Source organism: Babylonia areolata, chromosome 7, assembly GCF_041734735.1.
Source record: "Babylonia areolata isolate BAREFJ2019XMU chromosome 7, ASM4173473v1, whole genome shotgun sequence".
NCBI classification, from domain to species: Eukaryota; Metazoa; Mollusca; class Gastropoda; order Neogastropoda; family Buccinidae; genus Babylonia; species Babylonia areolata.
The window spans coordinates 24,244,164-24,264,168 of record NC_134882.1 but is presented as its reverse complement, the minus strand read 5'-3'; the positions used below and the strand labels follow the sequence as shown (position 1 = coordinate 24,264,168).

Sequence of the window (20,005 nt, the reverse complement as noted above, 5' to 3'; positions counted from 1 at the left end):
TTCGGATAACTGCAAGCTTTAATATACATATGAAAAGAATCCAAATTTACATACATTTCAGATAAAAACATGTATGACTACACCTCTCCATGAAAGCACCCCCTCGCTTTCAACACATACTTCAGATTATTGAAGGATATGACTTTCACACAGTACCAACCTTCAAAATCAATGACTGGCAGACATGTTATCACATCTCCCCAGCAACGTAGACAAGACACCCATAGACCCTGACCTCCAAGATGATGGACTTGGTCTGTCTGGCAATGAGATCTGCTTTTGTGAGCTTGATTTCACCAACTTCACACCAAAGAAGCAATTCCAGCTGCGAGAAGCCACAATGTCAGACCCAGTACTCAACAGCCTTATGGAAATCATCAACACCTGGCCAGAAAGCATCAAAGACCTTCCCACAGATACAAGACCATCATATTCAAGGAATCACAGGTGATCATATCCAAATGCATGTGAGTCAACCTGAGCAAATTGCATCAAACTCACCAAGTCATAGAGAAGACATGTTAACTGGCAAAGGAGTGTGGATATTGGCTGAAAATTTATAAGGACATCAAACAGATGATCAAATCACGCAATGTATGGTAACCAGAAAGAACCCTAACTTCCACAAGACATTCCAACTACACCATGGAAAAAATGCACCTTAGATTTATTCAAGAAAGATGGTCACAACTTCCTGCTTATTTGCAACTACTTCTCCAAATACCCTGTCATCATGGAAATGACAAGAACAACCAGTGTTGCAATCAATGAAGAAATGAAGAAAACACTGGCCATGTTCCTCAGACCTTATGTCATTATCAAGGACTACAGACCACAATATCAGGGCATGCCATTCCAGGATTTCCTGTGCATACGGAAAAACTGAATATGTGATATCATCACTAAGATAACGAAAGTCAAACGGATTTACTGAAAGACAAATTCATATGACAAAGAAGATGATCAAGAAATGTGAATGGGATGAGAAGGGATACCACATTGCCATGATAAACCTCAGATCAGCTCCATTAGGAAACTCTTGTTCAAGACTCCCCCCTGTTGTCACCCAGTACGGCAGGATTATCAGAAAGCCAGCATGCAACAAAGACAATTAAATGGATACATCCATATTGAAAAAGCTGCTGGACAACAATCCTCTTGACACACCCTTATCCATTTACAGTTATTTCATTTTTGTGTGTGTTTTTGTTTTTGTTTTTTGTTTGTTTGTTGTTGTTTTTTTTCCCTTTTTTAATAATCCATATTCATAATATATTTCTATTCTTTAAGCATGTTAAATGTACCATGTGGTAACAGGAAGATATTATGACTGAGGTAAATATTAACAGAGATAAGTGAGTGAGTCAAACATGCACATCAACAGTAACTATTTAAACACACACAAACACACACACACAAACACAAACACACACACACACACACACAATGGGCACTGAAAAGTTATGAGTGTCCATTATGGCAGGTCCACACAGACTAAGAAAAATTAAATTGGTTGAATGGAATATTAAATATGGAAAGACTAGAAAACAAGACTGACATAATAGCATGTTACTGAGAAAAGAACAAAAGTTTATTTCTTTTGCAATCTTCTTTAATTTCTTTTTCAAAAACTCTCTTAGAAAAAAAGACGGGTGTTATAGTAGTGTATTCAAATCTAAATGTTCTTTATTTATGATAGTACACTTTATGACTTGATGGCTCTGGAAGACATGATGGCTGAGAAAACAGGATGCTTCAGCCAACCCACACTTTATCATAAAACCATGAACAGCTGTAATCATATACAGGACAAAGCTGTAAAAAAAACATACATGTATAACATGCACAATGTATCGTGACAAATATCCACAATGTATCATGACAAATGTAACAAGATACGATTTAATCACTGATTGTTGTTAATAGCTCAGCTGGATGTGGAGGCTATATTAGGACAAGAAATTCATACAGGCTGACAGAATATATCTCTCACACACACACACACACACACACACACACACACACACACACACATGGAATGACAATAACACACACACTGAATGACAAAACATGCTCAAGCACTTAATATTGCACGGCAACAAAATGTGACATGGGCACAAATAAAGAATAAATAATACAAGAATCCACTCAAAGAATAACAAGATATAACATACATATGAGACAGATGCAGCTGAGCACTCTGCTTGCCACCAACTAATGTGTCGTCTTAAATCAGCATAGTGACTGAGCAAACTGAAGCAGATGAAACAGTTGTACTTGATATAAAAGCCACTTATCAATCATGTGCTGGTTACGTGTATGTATGTTAACAATTTGATTGCTGGTACATACCATTACTGTCAGCGTGTTAGTGTCTCACTTTCTTTGCACTGATCCTTAGTATACCCATCACATTAGACTGACACTGACACAGTGTGTTTCTCCTGCTTTGGTGATTACAGAATTATAGACCATGCTCTTATCAGATGATTGGTTTAAAACAATCTGACATATCACATTCAGAAATAATTATCATACTTTGAATCAAATCAAATCAAATGAAAAATACAAATCCACATGGATTTGTGCAATCACAGGCTTGTTATACACACATATGTAATGTGATCAGGCACACTATAAAAAGAGATTAAAACTTGTAAAACAATAATTGTTACACATCAATAAAGGACAAATAAAGTGTCCAGGAAATAAATCCACATATATATCAGTAAGATGTACACACACACACACACACACACACACGCACGCACACGCACGCAACAGATATCACGGCAATAAATCAATATATTGGGTGTCACCAAAAATGTGAAACGCTTTTTGACAAGTATTTTCTCAGTGATAGAGAAACCCAATTCATTGAAAATTTTCACACAGTAACCTTAGGTTATCATCAACAAGTGTGCAAAATATCTAAAAGCTTGGACACAAATTATGTGAGTATTGTCAAATTCAAAACAGCATGTCAAAAAATCTAATATCAGAGCTGTGCAATGTAACCTTCATCATGTTCATGCCAACTGCCAGGTGTTGGCATCTGTCAATCAGTGTTAGTCTAAAAATAGCCTGTCTGGGTGTCAAGTCTATTGTTTTTTTTATTTGTCGTCTGTATCCAAAATCAGTTCTGTCCAAAGTTTCAGTTTGGAAGGATCAGCCATGCCTTTGAGTGAAAGTGATAAGGTTACAATTGAAAACTGTTTCAAGGAGAAAGGCTGGAGTGGAAGAAGGATCGTAAAGGAATTTCCAGGCAAGGTGTGGAGTCATGTCACTGTAAATAGACTTATCGCTATATGCACTACAGGGTCATTAGCAAGTAAAATCGGCAGTGGGAGATCCAAGGCTGCATGTTTCGAGGAGAACAAGGACCATGTTGAGGAACTGATTCAATCCCAGGCGAAAAACCCAGGGACCCACAAATCTCTTAGAGAAGTTGCAAGCGATTTACAAGTGAGCAAGTCTTCTGTGCAAAGAATGGCGAAAAAACTGGAGCTGAAGCCCTTCAAGAGGATATGGGTATTAAGGAGGGACCAAAATGTTAGAGGGAAAAGAAAAACTTGCTGCAGTAACTTGAATGACCGCTACTCGGCCACTGATGTGAAAAGGATCATTTTCACAGATGAGAAAGATGTTAGAGATAGCTAAAAATCGCCAAAACAATCGCGTTTATGGGAAACGGAAACGAGAAATTCAGCCATCTTGCCTCTATCATGAGACTTCTAGATTTTCAAAAAAGATATAATGGTTTCAGCTGGAGTATCCTGGAAAGGAAAAACAAACATTCATTTTATTGACACTGACAGAGCCAAGGTTAATAGTGAAAGCTACATTCAGTTACTGGATGACAATCTCCACCTGGATTGTAGGCATCTTTATCCTAGATGGATCAGGATGTCAGTCGCTGCTTCACCTCCATTTTTTTAGCAGTTCAGCAGGGATGTTGTCAGGGCCTGGTGATTTCCCTGTTTTCAAGGTTTTCACAGCATGCTCCACCTCCTCTTTCATCACCGTTAGTGGTTCTGGGGTCTTGTCTTTGGGCTCGCTGTCAAGTAGGCTGGTGTCAGGTTGAAGTGGGAAGTTGTACAGCTCCTGGCAGTATTCCGTCCACCTTTTCAAGATGGCCTCATCGTCTGTCAGGAGCTTTCCCTTGCTGTCTTCAATGACTGTTGTCCTGTGCTGCTGTGTCCGAGTGAGCGTCTTCAGAGTCTCGTATGCAGCTTTGCTGTTCCCCTTCTCCATGCCCTGTTCAACAGTCTCACACTGTTTGGTGATCCATTCTTCCTTGGCCTCCAGTATCTTCTTTCGGACCCGGCAGTTGGCTCTGCAGTACTGCTCGGCAGCTTCTGAACTGCTGTGTCTTTGACATTTCAGGCTTCAACGTTCATCGCAGAGGTTGAGTATTTCATTGGATACCCAGGGCTGCTTCTTTTTTCTCTGCCGGCCCAATACTTCTTCTGCTGTTTCGAGAACACCTTCCTTGAACTTGCTTGCCAGTTCATCCACATCATGGTCCAGAAGGTTCAGTGCTGCAAATCTGCTGCCCAGTTGTGCTTGGAGTGCTGTGGCAATCTTGGGGACTTTCATCCTGACGACACTGTGCCAGAGAATCTGGGAAACAAAACAGTGGCCTTATGAATGGATCTGGTCTCTGATCATACCCCTCATACACCAGAAAATGTCAAAACCATCGGACAATCAGCCTCATCAGTCACCCCAGCAAGGTCATGCTGAAAATCATCCTTAACCAACTGAAAAATGAAGCAGAGGAACTACTAGCAGAGGAACAGGCTGGTTTTAGGGCAAAATGAAGCACAGTTGAGCAGATGGAGAAACACCTCGACCATCAGAAGGAACTATTCCACAACTTCATAGACTTCAAAAAGGCTTTTGACCGAGTGTAGCACCAAGGCCTGTGGCTAGTCCTCAGAAGTTTTAACATCGAGGAAGGACTAGTCCTGATGATCAAGGCCCTCTACGACAATGCCAGCAGCACCGTTCTCCTTAACAACAACATCAGCGAGTTCTTCCGTACCACAGTCAGCATCCGACACGGATGCCTACTCTAACCAGTCCTTTTCAACCTGTTCCTGGAGAACATCATGAGAGAGACCCTCCTAGACTTCCACACCACCATCACTGTAGGAGGAAGACCAGTCTGCAACCTATGCTTTGCAGATGACGTTGACTTAGGGAGCAACCAGGAACTCCAAGATCTGACAGACAGGCTGACTGATCGCGCAGGCGCTAACGGCATGGAAGTGAGTGCTGAGAAAAGCAAGGTGATGGTCAACAGTAACACCAACGCCCACGCCAACATCACCATGAATGGCCAGGAACTTGAAGAGGTGGAAGCCTTCAAGTACTTGGGAGCAACACTTACAAAGGACGGCAGGTCGAACACAGAAGTGAAGATCCGCCTCACAACAGCAACATCAGCGATGGTAAAACTGGACAAGATCTGGAGGAGCAGGAGCATTTCCCTTGCCATCAAACTCAAACTGTACAGATCCTTAGTGCTCACCATTCTCCTGTATGGATGTGAAAGCTGTACACTGTCAGCTAAGCTTGAGGAGAGGATCCAAGCATTTGAGATGAAATGCAACTGAAAGCTGCTCCACATCTCATGGGTCGAACACAAGACTAACGACTATGTCCGGAGCAAAGTTGAAGCCTTCGCCGGACATCAAGAACCCCTCCTGGCCACCATCAAAAGGAGGAAGCTGGCCCGGTTTGGCCACGTGACCCAACACAACACCCTGTGCAAGACCATCCTGCAGGGCACCATCGAGGGCGGAAGAAAGAGGGGAAGACCAAGGTGAAGCTGGACAGATGACGTCAAGACCTGGACTCATCTGAAGATGCCAGAGCTGAAGCCTGAGGCCGAGAGCAGACCAGGCTGGAGGAGAGTGACGTCCACTGCATCCCTTGTGTCTCCCACACGACACGGTGGGTCAAGGTCAAAAAAGGTAAAGGTAAGGTTATCCTAGAAACAATTATGTGTTTCAGCAAGACAGGGCTCCTTCACACACAAGTCGGGTAACCTAGGCCCATCTGGAGGAAGCTACACAAGAATTCATCAAGAAGGATGAATGGCCTCCACAAAGTCCTAAATGTAACGCAATGGATTATGCCATACGACTCTCTCAAGGAGAAAGTTAACCGGGGAATGAGAAACAAATTGACCAAGCAGGCATTAAAGGACAGGATAATAATGTCATGGGAGGAGATGATGGAGTCTCCCGTTGGTCTGACGGATGAGTAGGCAGGCAGGCTTATCTGTGTGTGTGTGTCCTCATATGGAAGAAGACGCTGATTCTGGATGTGCAGCACTTCCCACAGGTGTTGCAAGGGAAAACGTATCCAGAAGTTGAGCCCTGCTTCCTTCGCTCACGCTTCTCCTTAATGGCCAGCGTTCTCTTGTTTTCAAATGTCTTTATGCCACCAGAGCATAGCATACTCCAGGACCTGGAGGTTGGAGACCCTGTCTTGCCACTTTATGCCGAGGATCTTTCGTAGGCATGTCTGGTGAAACTGCTCAAGTTGTTGAATGTGACAGCGATACGTCGTCCATGTTTCACAGCAGTACAACAAGGTGGTCAGCACAACAGCTCTGTAGGTTTTCATCTTGGTGCTGAGCCTGATGCCTTTGTTGTTCCACAGTCTGTTGTTGAGTCTGCCAAAGGCGGAGCTGGCCTTGGCAATGCGCAGCATCACTTCAGCATCAAGGGCTCCGTTGCTGCATAGGGTGCTGCCCAGATAGCAAAACTTGTCGACTGACTTGATCTCTGTGTCATCAATCTTGACTGCAGGTGGGGGGAAGACACTGGCATTCTGTGAGCTAGCTGGATGGTACATGGACTCGGTCTTGCTGAGGCTGATGGTGTGCCCAAAGCGCCTGCAGGAGGTTGAGAACCTGTCCATAATGAATTGCATGTCCTCATGGGTGTGTGCAGCAAGCGCGCAGTCATCAGTGAAGAGGAACTCTCTCAACAGTGCCTCAAACACCCTGGACCTGGCATGGAGTCACCGCAAGTTGAAAAGTTTGCTATCTGTGTGAAACTGAATGTAGATGGCCCGGTCACAGTCTTGGAAGGCGTCAATCAGCATGGCAGAAAAGAGAATGGAGAACAGTGTGGGTGCCAGGACGCAGCCCTGCTTCACTTCATTTACCACAGGGAACAGATCTGATATGTCAGTATTTTCCTGTACTCTTGCCTGTATGCCATCATGGAATGACGCAATCAGCTGGATTAGGCTCTCTAGGCAGCTGAACTTTAGGAGGATCTTCCACAGACCACGGCGGTTCACCGTGTCGAAGGCCTTAGTCAGGTCTACAAAGACCATGTGGAGCTCCTTGTTCTGCTCAAAGCACTTCTCTTGCATCTGGCGTATGGCAAACACCATGTCACATGTTCCCCTGCCTGAGTGGAAGCCGCACTGTGCTTCAGGGATGACTGTGTTGGAGACATGGTCAACCAGTCTGTTCAGTATGATGCGGGCAAAGATCTTGCCGGCGATGCAGAGGAAAGAGATTCCACAGTGGTTGTCGCAGAATGTTTTGTCTCCCTTCCGTTTGTAAATGTGGACAACTGAAACATCCTTGAAATCCTGGGGGACCTCCCCTCTCTCCCAGATAGACTGGAACAGGGTGGTCAGCTTGTCTGTCAGCGCCTTGCCTCCATACTTGTAGATGTCAGCCTGGATTTCATCCGCTCCTGGTGCTTTTCCTGACATTGTCAGCTTCAGGGCTTTCTGGGTCTCTGCCTTGGTGGGAGGGGCAGCTAGTGAGTCAATGACTGGTAGCTGTGGGAGGGCTGCAATTATCTCGTCAGATACGGACGAGTCCCTGTTGAGGAGGGTGTTGAAGTGCTCTGTCCAGCGGGCAAGGATGTCTTTCTTGTCTGTCAGGAGGGTGGTCTGGTCCAAGGCTCGGACAGGGGTTGATCCTGTGACTCTCGGCCCATACACAGCTCGGAGACCATCATGGAAGGTTTTCATGTCGTGAGCATCAGCAGCGGACTGAAGCTCTTCGGACTTTCTCTCCCACCAGGTGTTCTTCATCTCACGCAGCCTCTTCTGTATGAGTTGCTTGGTTTGCAAGAACTGGTTCTCCTTCCTCTGGCAGTCTTAATCGGAAATGTGATCCTAATGCCGTATATGAAGTGCGTTCAGGAGCTTGGAGATTCCAGAGTCGTTCTCGTCAAACCAGTCTTTGTGGCTTCTCTGTCCAAAGCCGAGTGTGTCAGCTGCTGCTGTGTACACCGCATCTCTAAAAGTGCTCCATACCTCTTCTATATCAGTCGATGCAGGAATTTCTTGGAGAGCTGCTTGGATTTGCTGCTGCAGCACGTCCTTGGTGATAGGGAGGCGGTGGATGTTCAGCTTTCTAGGGGGTTTCTGCCTGGCTGGTTGGAGCTTGCATGCAAGTCTGATGTTCATCTTGCTGCGTACCATGCGATGGTTCGACCAACAAACTGCTCCTCTCATGCAGCGTGTAATGGAAACATCACCTCTGTCCCTCTGCCAGACAATCACATAGTCCAGCATGTGCCACTGCTTGGAGCGGGGGTGCATCCATGTGTTCTTGTACTTGTCCGCTTGTTGGAAGAGGGTGTTGGTGATGGTCAGTCCATGCTGCGCGCAGAGCAAGAGCAAAAGCAGTCCGTTGGAGTTGCACTTGCCAGTGCTGTGCTGTCCTTGGACTTTTGGCCAAGACGAGAAGTCCACGCCGACGCGGGCATTGAAATCCCCAAGGATGATCAGCCTGTCCTTTCTGTCTACTGCTGAAATGGCACGGCTGAGCTCCTCGTAGAAAGCTTCTTTGATGTCATCAAGGTTGGTCATCGTCGGGGCATAGCAGCTGATGACTGTGGAGAAGCGATCCTTAGACAGCTTCAGATGCAGGGTCGTCAGCCTATCGTTTATCCCACATGGAAGGCTGTCAAGCTGTCATGCAAGTTTGGTTTGTATGGCAAAGCCCACGCCTGAGGTTCTTGGGGTGCCATCTGGCTTCCCAATGCAGTAGAAGGTGTAGCCCCCTCCAACTTCCTCCAGCTGGGTTTCACCCGCAAACCTGGTTTCACTCAGGGCTGCTGTGTCCACCTGGTAGCGATCAGGCATTCTAGCAATGAGCGCTGTGCGTCTTTCTTGTCTGTTGTCTCTGTCTAAAAGGGTGTGAACATTCCAGACACCCAGAGTCAGGGCATGACTCCTGGTTCTTTTCTTCTGTTGTTTTCGACCACTAGTGTTGGATGTCCAAGTTGGTGCGGTTTCCTACTAGGTACTAGGTGAGGCAGGCTTTGTTTAGGGATCCTTTTATCTCGCCTTCCCCATGTGGGGAGAGCAGTGCTGTCCCTAAAAAGGGCTGCTCTGATACTGTGGGAGGATATGGGCGCTGCATCTGCCCCAGTCTATGGCAGACAACCATCACCCCACAGCCACCTGCATGCAGAGTCATGACTAGGAACTGCCAGCAGCATCCTCTCCCTGTCCCCGTTACCACTTCTCCATCGACGCAGGGCTTGGGAAAGCTGGGTGTTGAAGGGCTAGCTCGCCGTTCCACACTAGCCTGGTTGCCTGACCAGCACAGGTGACTTCATTTAGTGAGGAGGAGTTGTGCAGTCCCTTCCCCACTCTCTCGCCTACTGACGCTCACAGTCCCCCAGGTGCAGATACTGCCACGTGTTGGACGGCCTCGGCAGGTGCAGGTTTTTTCTTTGTAGCTCCGTCTCCTAGGAGGACTTCCAGCCAAGGACAAGAAATCCATCTGCCCTTTAGTCATCCTCTTCCGCCTTCACAGACATTGGGAAAGGTTTCCTCCTCCGCCTGGTCCGTCGTTGTGAGACTTCATATGCGGCAGGTAGTACTGGGTTACATGGTACCAGTAGCAAGGACTATGCCTCTGACATGACCAGTGAGGAGATATCGGTGGAAGAAATACGTAAAAGCATTTCTGCTTGGAAGAAATACGTAAAAGCATTTCTGCTTGGAAGAAACAGCTTTGTTTAGTCGTGGAGGAAGATGGAGGCCGCATTGAGCATGAACAGAAATAAGTGAGTTTTCTTCTGATATTGGATTTTTTGACATGCTGTTTTGAATTTGACAATATTCGCATAATTTGCGTCCGAACTTTTAGATATTTTGCACACTTGCTGATGATACCCTAAGGTTACTGTGTGAAAATTTTCAATGAATTGGGTTTCTCTATCACTGAGAAAATACTAAATACTGAAGTTTCACTTTTTGGGGGACACCCGATAAATTCTTTGTAATTTAAAAGTCACATGCTAAGTAAACCTTGCCCATGTACACACCGCTCCTCCATCCCTGCCACTCTCTCATCCCCTTGCCCTCATCCCTCATTATTCATCAAACACTTAAATACACCCATAAACACACGTCCTTACACACATAAAACATCTGCTCTACACACTCGCCTGCTGGTTAAGTTCAGGGGGGTATAATGTCACAACCTTGTCAGTGAAATTGTTGTATGCTTTGGTTGAATTCATGAATGGCTGTGAGAATGATTTCATGTAACATGGACATTATTGCACATAGAGCTCCAAACCTGTCACTTCTGTCCGACTGTCTACTACTAGTGTTGTCATGGAATGGGGGTTTCTCATCTTTTAAAACTGTCTCGAGTCTCTCAGTCAGTTTCCTATTGTACATGTTACTAAATGTCTTGTTTTCTACCCACCACCCCACTCACTTTCTTGATGACTTTTTCCAACTTGTCTTTCTCATGTTTGGTGAAGTTTCCACCACAACACACAGCACCAAAGTAAAAATGCTGCAGACAACAGATGTGTAAAACATTTGGAGGATCTGCTTGCATACAGTAAAAGACTGCATTTTTCTAAGACAGTGCATGCGACTGTTGCTGTTTTTTTGGTGAGCGCTGTGGAATTTTCATTCCAGGAAAACTTATCAATTATCATGCCCAAATATTTGTATGTGTATACAACCACTTTATTTTGTACGATTATTTTCCTTAAAGTAAACAGGTTTTCTTTTTTCTGACGTCAATTTCAATCTCTTTGTTTTGCCAACATTCAAATCAAAGTTGGTTTCATCACACCAGTACAAAAATCTGCCAATTTTTCTTCGGTAGTCAGCGTCACTGTCATCAGTAATTAGTCCTGTCAGTCAGGAACCGTCTGCAAACTTGACTGGAGGACACAATTGGTCAAACCTCTGCATTCAGTATTTAGTATTAAAATTTAAAAGCACTAGAAATGTCAAAGAACATCAGTCAGACACAGGTGTTTGGTTTGTGTAGATGTTCAAAAACTTTGTTTGAGGAAAAAGGTATGGCATCATCCACACTTCTGTTTCTCCAGTTCACAAATTGCAGGGGATCTAAAAAAAAAGGGGGGTTGTTTGACAGGCTTCTGCAAGTGGACCAGCACCACTCTCTTAAAGACTTTCATCACAGCAGATGTCAATGCCACAGGACAAAGATCATTAACCCTTTCGCTGCCAGGAAAATAAGATTTCAGTGAAATCTATTTGCCAGGGTTATTTCACAAAAAACGGGTATAAATTTTCAAAAAATTCTGCGCTCTTTGTTATTTGAGAAAGACCCATAATAAGTATATATTTTCTGAAAGGTAAATGAATAAAGAATACAAAACACATAATGTTTTCCCATTTTATATATTTTTAGTGACATGCTGTTGTTTTGAAATAAGTGTTTTGTTTTTTTGTCACATTTTCAACTTGTTCATTGCAAACATTAGTCAGGTAATTTGTACTAAAATATTGTATTTTCTGGGCAAATGGATATCTGCATACACAAAATCATACTAGAACAACCACAATATTTTTTTTTTGTTTTTTTGAAAGAGACAGACACACAGTGCATTGTGACTTCTCCAAGTGATAATATGGATGTGGGGCCACGCCCCCTCAGCCTCCACCCCCCTCCTCCTCACCCCTCTTACATGATCACTTTATCCAGTTCTCATCAGACGGCCTACAAATCGCCTACACTGTGTCCTGCTAAATTTTCAGTTAGTTTGTGTCATCTGCTACGGTTGTGCAGCCGGCATCACTCACTGATAGTCGTATCTTGGCCACTCTCCGCTCCCTTTATTTTCTATCAAATCATCCTATAAATGTTCATCACTGTCTTCTGCTTTGAATTTACACTTCAATTCTTTCTGAATATCAGCTAAAGAAAGCAATCTTCATTGATTTAGTTCGCCACGATCGCATGTCTTGAGCACGGCGTCAGTCCGACATTTTGTTGAGCGAGCGAGGAAAGGAGTTAGGCAAAACACTGTGACAGTGACCCAACCAAAACATTCAAATAAAGGACTGCCTCATGACGAAGATGGGGTTTCTAGCCATGAATAGAATCTAGAAAGATTCCCCAAGCTAAAGCGACCAGCAGTTTCGTCAACGAACTGAATGCAAACCAGGGAAAATGCCGAATATTTCGATGAGTTATCTTGTCACTATGGCAGCGAAGCGTACATGCTTGCGATGATGAGTTATCTCGTCATATAAGCAGCCTAGGGGTTAATGCAAGATACAGATGTTTTCTCAGGTAGAGGTATAATGCACGAGGTTTTTGAGATAGAAGGTATTTTGCACTGACTAAGTGACCGATTAAAAATAACTGTTAAGATCTGATAATGCTGAGTTACACAGCATTTCAGTGTGTCTGTACTGATCATAACTTCTTTTTCTTTCTTTTTTTATCAGGGCCAGGTGCTTTGTTTGGTTTCACTCTTTTTAAATGAAAGAGCACTTCTTTAGAGACAACAATGCATTTATCTTTCTCATCAGTAGGGCATTCACTTCATAAGACAATCAAATCCTGTCTTTCTACTTTTCAAATCCAGCACACAAAAGCATAGTGCCATATGACAGCTGATTACTTGGGGATGAACTTTGATGTAGTGTAGTATTTAGAAGCTTCAAATAGGCTTTACCAGGAGTTGGTATACTTACACTTTGTCAGCATGGCCTTCAGTCACTTTTGACTACTTCATCTAAGTATTCCTCTTCTCCCCACCATTTCTCTACTCCTCTATCCTACCCATCAAGCTGAGTCCATTTCAACACATAAATAATTGTGTCATATACACTTAGACTGAAAAACAAATACAGTTTGACAAAACATGACAACACATAAATAAAGTGTCAGACACACACAGACTGAAAAACGACTGTACAGTTTGTGACAACACATAAGCCAGCATACATGCCCAGCAAAAACAGTTTCCTTACAAACAGGGGAGCATTGGGAGTTGTGAACGTCTCGTTGTCCCACCCCACGGAGCGTTCACGATCAAACAGAAACACCTGACGCTGTCTGTATGACACCGTGTGGTTATCATGGAATGTGATGTTCAGCTTTTCTAACGATACTCTGCAAGGAAAACAAAAAAAAGTAAAAAAGAAAGAAAAGTGCATTCATGAAAATCAGATTGTGTTACCAAAAAAAAAGAAAAAAAAAGAAAAAAGAAGAAATGTATCATGAATTAATGATAATTTCAGTTTGCTATCTGTAATTGCGTTGCTTTACAAAGCTGTGCAGGTTTTGATTTAGAGATAACGAACAGAACACATGCATGAGATGTTGATATGTCACTGAAAAAGTGAGAGCATGATGTTAGTCCATGACTGTCATTTCAGTAGCCGTTATATTGCCACTCCCAGCCTAGCCAGTTCTGAATGGTGAGACTAAGTAAAGAAATGGGCTCCCAGAAAGGGTAAACCTAGTAAATGCCCAGTCCCAACTTTAGGGTGAAAGTTCCGCAAAGCGCAGATGAGCACTTACAAGGTAGTTTACAGTTATTAGGCATAGTTCTCACCATGACCACACACACGCACTTTGTACCTGTACACTCCACCTGCACAACATCAACTGGTGCCCCTTGTTTGCCATGTATCAAGACTAGATCCACCCAAGCGCCACAGGAATAGCTAATTTAGTAACCAATCTAAAACAGTAAAAGCTATTTGGCACATGGGTCAAGAAAACGAAGAAAACACTTCCCAACTCTTCATAGAAGACCAACCCAGAAAGATGCCAAGTAGCAATAACAACCAGAGTTATCAAAGAGTGGTTTATCAAAGCAAACTAAAAACTATATTCCCTAGAAACAAAGATATAGATCATCCTGATCCCTCATAAATATCAAGCCCCACCACCAAATTCTTCATCTACTCTCCCACACTTCCCACATCCATCTTCTGTCTTTCATTTCCCACCTGTAAACCTGAGCTCCAGACCAGTAAACAACAACTCTTACCATGAAAGAAAATAACATTCTTGTTAAATGGACACATTTGAATAACATGACTCTCCATCCACTGAAAACTAAATTCATGATGATCACCACAAGACAAAAGTAGCAAAACCTTTTCAAGAATTTACCAGTCTTTTATATTGCTAACAAAAAAGATAGAAGACATCGTCTATCATAAAATCTTAATAATGATTGATAACAAACTACCTTGGTCTAAACACCAAGAAATTATGTCCAAAAATCTTGCTTAAAAAATATATCAATAAAGAAAAATAAAGAATTTTTAAATTTTGCATTTGTTTATTCAAGATGTTATTGACTATGATTACCACATTAGGATTCAGCCATCAATAATCTGCTTAATCTGCATTAAACTGCTTAAACCATTAATAAACATCCACAGAAGAGCTGTAAATTGCCTATGAACTCATTTAGTACTGCCAGTTAGCTCCCCTGACTTTCCCCACAGATGACCCATTTGTATGGGTAAGAAATAAAATGACCAAAAACAAATTTTAGAATTTATGAATTGAAAACTGCCAAATTGATCAGTAACATAACAAGTTAGTTGGGAACAAAATATAAAACTTCCTCCCTATCTTGCACTGATCATACAAAGTACTTAAGTGAATTCTCTAATAGACTACTTCAGCTAGCAAAAATTAAAAAGATCCTCAATGTCCATTCACAAAAGCTCTTCTTCTGTGCACATATTCTGCCAGTAATCGATTATGCATCGACTTTATGGGACAGCTGTAGCCTCTCAAACATGAAATTTATTCACCATATGTATAAAAGAGCACTGAAAATAGTATTGTTAACATCGAGCTCCCTGACCCCAATGGACTATAAACAACTTAATATATTATCTTTTCACAACAGGCTGTACTTCAACAATGCTGTTTGTATGCATAATGTTATGTATGGAAATGCTCCAAAAAAGGTTGCAGACACTTTAAAACTAATGAACACAGACAAAACCACATGCTCTGCATACCCAGACCGGGAAACCACCTTTTCAAATTCTGCTTTCTGTATTCTGGTGAAAATTTATCGAATAATCGTCCACTCACTCTAAAAAGTATCATTAAGAACGTGTTTAGAAAAATCTGAAGAATCACCTTACTGAAAAGGATTAAAAGTAAAACAATACTTGATATATTAGTCTAATACTTCCTTTATCAATTGTGAAATGTTTTGCATATGCTTGTGTTGGCAAGGATTTTGTAGCATATGAGGGAATATGTGCATGTGAATGGGATGGGCATGGTGTATCTCTGTGTGTGTGTGTGTGTGTGTGTGCATGCGTGCGTGTGTGTGCGTGTGTGTGTGTGTGTGAAATAGAATTGCAATTGTGTATTTCATTATCACAAAGTTCTTGTACATATATTCATTTTGTTTGCTGTTGTTGCTTTTCATCTGCTTGTTTCTTCTCTCTCTCTCTTTCTCCTGTATTTTACTTCTTTTTTTGACTCACTTGTATGAACAAAGTGAGTCAATCTTTTAACCCAGTGTTCAGTTGTGTGTGTGTGTGTGTGTGTGTGTGTGTGTGTGTGTGTCCGTGGTAAACTTTAACACTGCCATTTTCTCTACAAATACTTTGTCAATTGACACCAAATTAGGCATAAAAATAGGAAAAAATCAGTTCTTTCCAGTCATCTTGTTTAAAACAATATTGCACCTCTGGGATGGGCACAAAAAATTATAAAAAAGAAGCCAAATTATATGCAAACTGCATTTACTGTTCTATCTATATTTTTTTTTATTCTCTAAACTTGGCACTTTGATCTGATATTCTGACACAACAACAAGAGCAGTCCTTCGTATCATTTTTTGTTCAAACAGGAACTTCTTTTGCTAAGCATGGAAGTTATATTTATTTTGCAAAGGTTTTGGTGCAGATAGTAAAAAAGGGAAATTACTCTGTAATTAATGCTAGGGGACTTAGTTTGCTTTAAACTGATCTTTCTCATCTTAAACATTACATTTTGAAATTATACTCAATACATAAAAAGCTTGGGTGTTTTACTCTCAGTGTACAGGGCTTTCACTATGTTCATTCGCCCAAGTGGTCTTTTTCGGAAAATACTAAAATCAATACAAGTGGACTTTATAGATCTATTGGCTGAGCCCTGAAGGTCATGGGCAAAAATCAATTGCGTACACATACTTATACACATTCAAAGCGCGTGCTCATATTCTTCGCGAACACGAACAACGCCATTTTGTTTCAAGTTGTTGACCTGCCCGTTCAATCCTATATTCAATCGACAATACATGATAACATGTGATGGAAAGTTGGAGAAGGAGACCGTTAAATATTTATTCAGAGAAAGATTTGTGAACGCCTCATCACTTACTGGATTATGCCCCAAACTGCCATAAAAATATCCACAGAATCAGTCGGAATTCACAGTTAAAAATAATAAACCATGTGAGTTAATACCCTTGACTTTTCTCAAAATGAAGTCCTTTTCACTTCATAAGACGTTTAGAAGTACTTGTACTTGGCTCTACGTGTTATTAGTCTAACAAAATACTCAATTTTCATCTCAACTTTAAAACTATAAAACTAGAATGAACATAAAAGAGAAATTGAATCGACCGTGTCAACCGGCCGGATGTAACAAACTGAAACTTGTACATCTATCTAGATCCAGAGAAAACGGCTAAATGTTGCAGTGTGATTGCGGCGATAGCCACGTCTCCTTTACTGTGGACTTAAAAAGAATTTTTAATTGCTCTTAAAGATTTTTTGAATGCCCAAGATACACCAGAATAATATGATTTAAACAGCGTTCTCACTGCGAATACCGCAATCGATTTATCGCCCTTTTAAAAAGCATGTTTAAATATTATATTTTCGAATGTCAGTGGAATGGGTAAGACACAGTTTCTTCTCACCTGAACACGCAGAGTTTGAATCTGCCGTTAGGACTTTTTTTTCTTTTTCTTTTAACCCGAAGCTTTATAATAACAAATACAGAACACATTTTAATGATTAGATTTTTTTTTTTTTAAGTGTATCACAAGTGAGTATTTAAGGCCTTGCCTCTCTTGTTCATTGATGGCTTGATGTAAAAAAGCAATTGTTGCTTATTCAATTCACCATCATGAAATAAAATCTTGACTTGACTTCTTATGCTATCATACAGTGAGATGATGAAAGTATCCATACTTTTTGTTTGAAATTTGCACACACTGATGACTTGTAAACGAATCCAGGAAAGCACAAAGAGTTTGAAAATGAAATTCAGAATGTAAAATAGCCACAATAGGGTCCCTTCATCTAATTCTGTTGTCTGCCTTGTGACTGAGATGATGATGGATCAGACGCCATAGTTGACACACACTGAATGTGAACCAGTCACCGCAAAAACAACTCTCCTGCTCGCGAGCACAACAACACGCATAGGATTTATTGGTCGCAGTGGAGAGTGGAAAGGTCAGTTAAGATATTCTTAGCTCATAATGTCATTATGGAAATTAGGTGCCACTCCTAAAATTCAAAACTATCTTAGGCCCCAATCAGGGCCCTTCGTCCGGAGTGAGTTAACAAATCAACCTCTCTGACTCTCAAGGCTTGACTTTTGTGTAATAAAGGCCTATTCATGCATAAAATATTCCATGGTAATGCTCCATCATCTTAAGTAACTATGTTCACTTTTAATGATTATCAATATTCACATAAAATTAATCTCCCCTTCACAACCAATGCTTTATGTAAATCAAGTCTTACATATTCTGAGGGTTGGTTAATTATGGAATCATATTCCTGAAAAATTTTAATATGAACTGAACTTTTAAAATCTGAAGTGAACTTTCATTATTTTCTTATGAATCTATCAGATTTGACACCTGTATATATTCAAAGATGTACTGATGATGAGTAAGTATTAATAAAACACTTATGCTCTCTCTCCTCCCATCTCTATCTCTCTCTGTCTTCTTTTCCTGTATATGGAATATGACTTGTGGATGACTATTTTGATGTACTGTTTCTCTTTTTACTGCTTTTTTCATTTTTGCCCAGAGGACTGGATGTAAAAAAGTAGATATGCTTATTCCATTACCCTCTTGAAATAAAATTTGTTTCATTTGTACACACACAACAAAAAATGTGCAGGAAATTATCACTGACTATACACAAACACTGAAAGGAAACACACTAGTTCCTGACTAGTAAGCAAGTGTCTATGGTTTTGTGTCCCATAGAAGGACTTTTTATTCCCCCCTCTTTTGGATAAGATGATAAACTGAGGTCCTGTGTGCAGTATGCATTTCATGCATGTGAAAGAACACACAGCAACCAAAGGGTTGTGCCTGGCAAGTTCTGAAGAAAGATCCACTTGGAACTAAAACAAATACACTTGCAGACAGAAGAAATAAAGGTGGTTTGCTCAGTTAGCCACTGAACTGTAGCTGAATGGCAACAATTCAGGTATCTGCAACAAATCAGCGGTTACTTTCTAACTTCCAGATTATTACTGTTAGTTTAGCTATGTGTTGATGAAGTTGAAGGCGAAAAGAAGTCAAGAAAGAATAAGAAAGAAATGAAAAAGAAGGGAATTACTGAAAAAAAAGCAATGAAATAAGAAATGGAAAAAGTCATGACAGAAAAAAAGAGAAATGAAGGGGTTTGAGCAAGAAAAGAAAAAAAAAGACAGATAAAGAAACGTTAAAACAATATGAAGGCAAGGAATTCATGAAAGAAATGAGAAAGATAAAAAAGACTGAAAATATGAAAGAAAATAATGATAAAGTATGCTTGTGTGTTTGCGTTTAACCAGTTGTGTGCCAAATAAGACGTCAGCTGATGTCCGGCAAAAAGTGTTGCCATAGACGTCCACTGAAGTCCTGCATATGCTATGATTTTTCCTTCATTGGAGTTTGGTTCAATTCACATAAACTCAGAATGGTTATTTTGATGTGTCTGGATGTGTCTGGATTATTAATAAATACTATTTAAATAAGCATACATCAGGTAGAAGGCCCTTTTATACTCGATAATGATTTGCTAACTGGACCATGTGGAACGTGCATGGAAAGGGGGTTGCATCATATGCAAAAAAGGCGTTGAAAACTTTGTCCAGTAAAGGAAGTGGTCCTAGTGGATTTACACAATTCTGAACATGAAGGTGAATGACAAAGACAGTGATGAAACTGACAGCCCATTTTATGGTCATTCAGTCCGTCTATCCGATCAGACGGTGTTTTAGCGGAAGTGGCTATGACTGACAGAATACGTGTTGCTAGCGTTATTATTGGGGAAGGAAAGGGAGAGGAGTGATGTAATAGGTGAATGCCAGCCAGAGGGTGTGGAAGTGGACGTGGCAGTTGGAGGCCAATGAATTCACATTTCAATGCATACTGCAGGAAATAGACAACTCTCAATGCTCCACTATTTTCATGAAATGCAGGGTTGAATATGCACTGGACATGAAACGTATGCTTTTTGTTTTTAATGCTTTAGTCACTGAATCAGATGGTTAACTTGTTTGAAGAGGAGGCAAACCAGATGCACAGCAGACACTTTAATCCGCCCATGTGCAACTTGGAAGGAGTGAATGTCATCAAAGAACTTCTAACTCAGGAAAGCTCTCAGCAGTCAAAAAGCTTGCCTGCTCAGTTTCTGAGAACTTGATTGACTTTTTATGTTGACTGTACCCACATTTGTAATTGTTGGTACAGTTATTCACTTAGATGTCTACACAAGGTGTGAT

At 41.4% G+C, this 20,005-nt stretch overlaps 1 protein-coding gene across 2 annotated transcripts in view; it reads right to left on the bottom strand.

The window, feature by feature from the left end:
* Nucleotides 1-20,005, bottom strand: part of LOC143283911 (scavenger receptor class B member 1-like) — a 231,628-nt gene that overhangs the window by 99,881 nt on the left and 111,742 nt on the right. For both annotated transcript variants that reach the window (XM_076590328.1, XM_076590327.1), the window contains one exon: nucleotides 13,258-13,399. In XM_076590328.1, coding sequence (XP_076446443.1) covers nucleotides 13,258-13,399 — 142 coding nt within the window. The remainder of the gene's footprint in view (nucleotides 1-13,257; nucleotides 13,400-20,005) is intronic.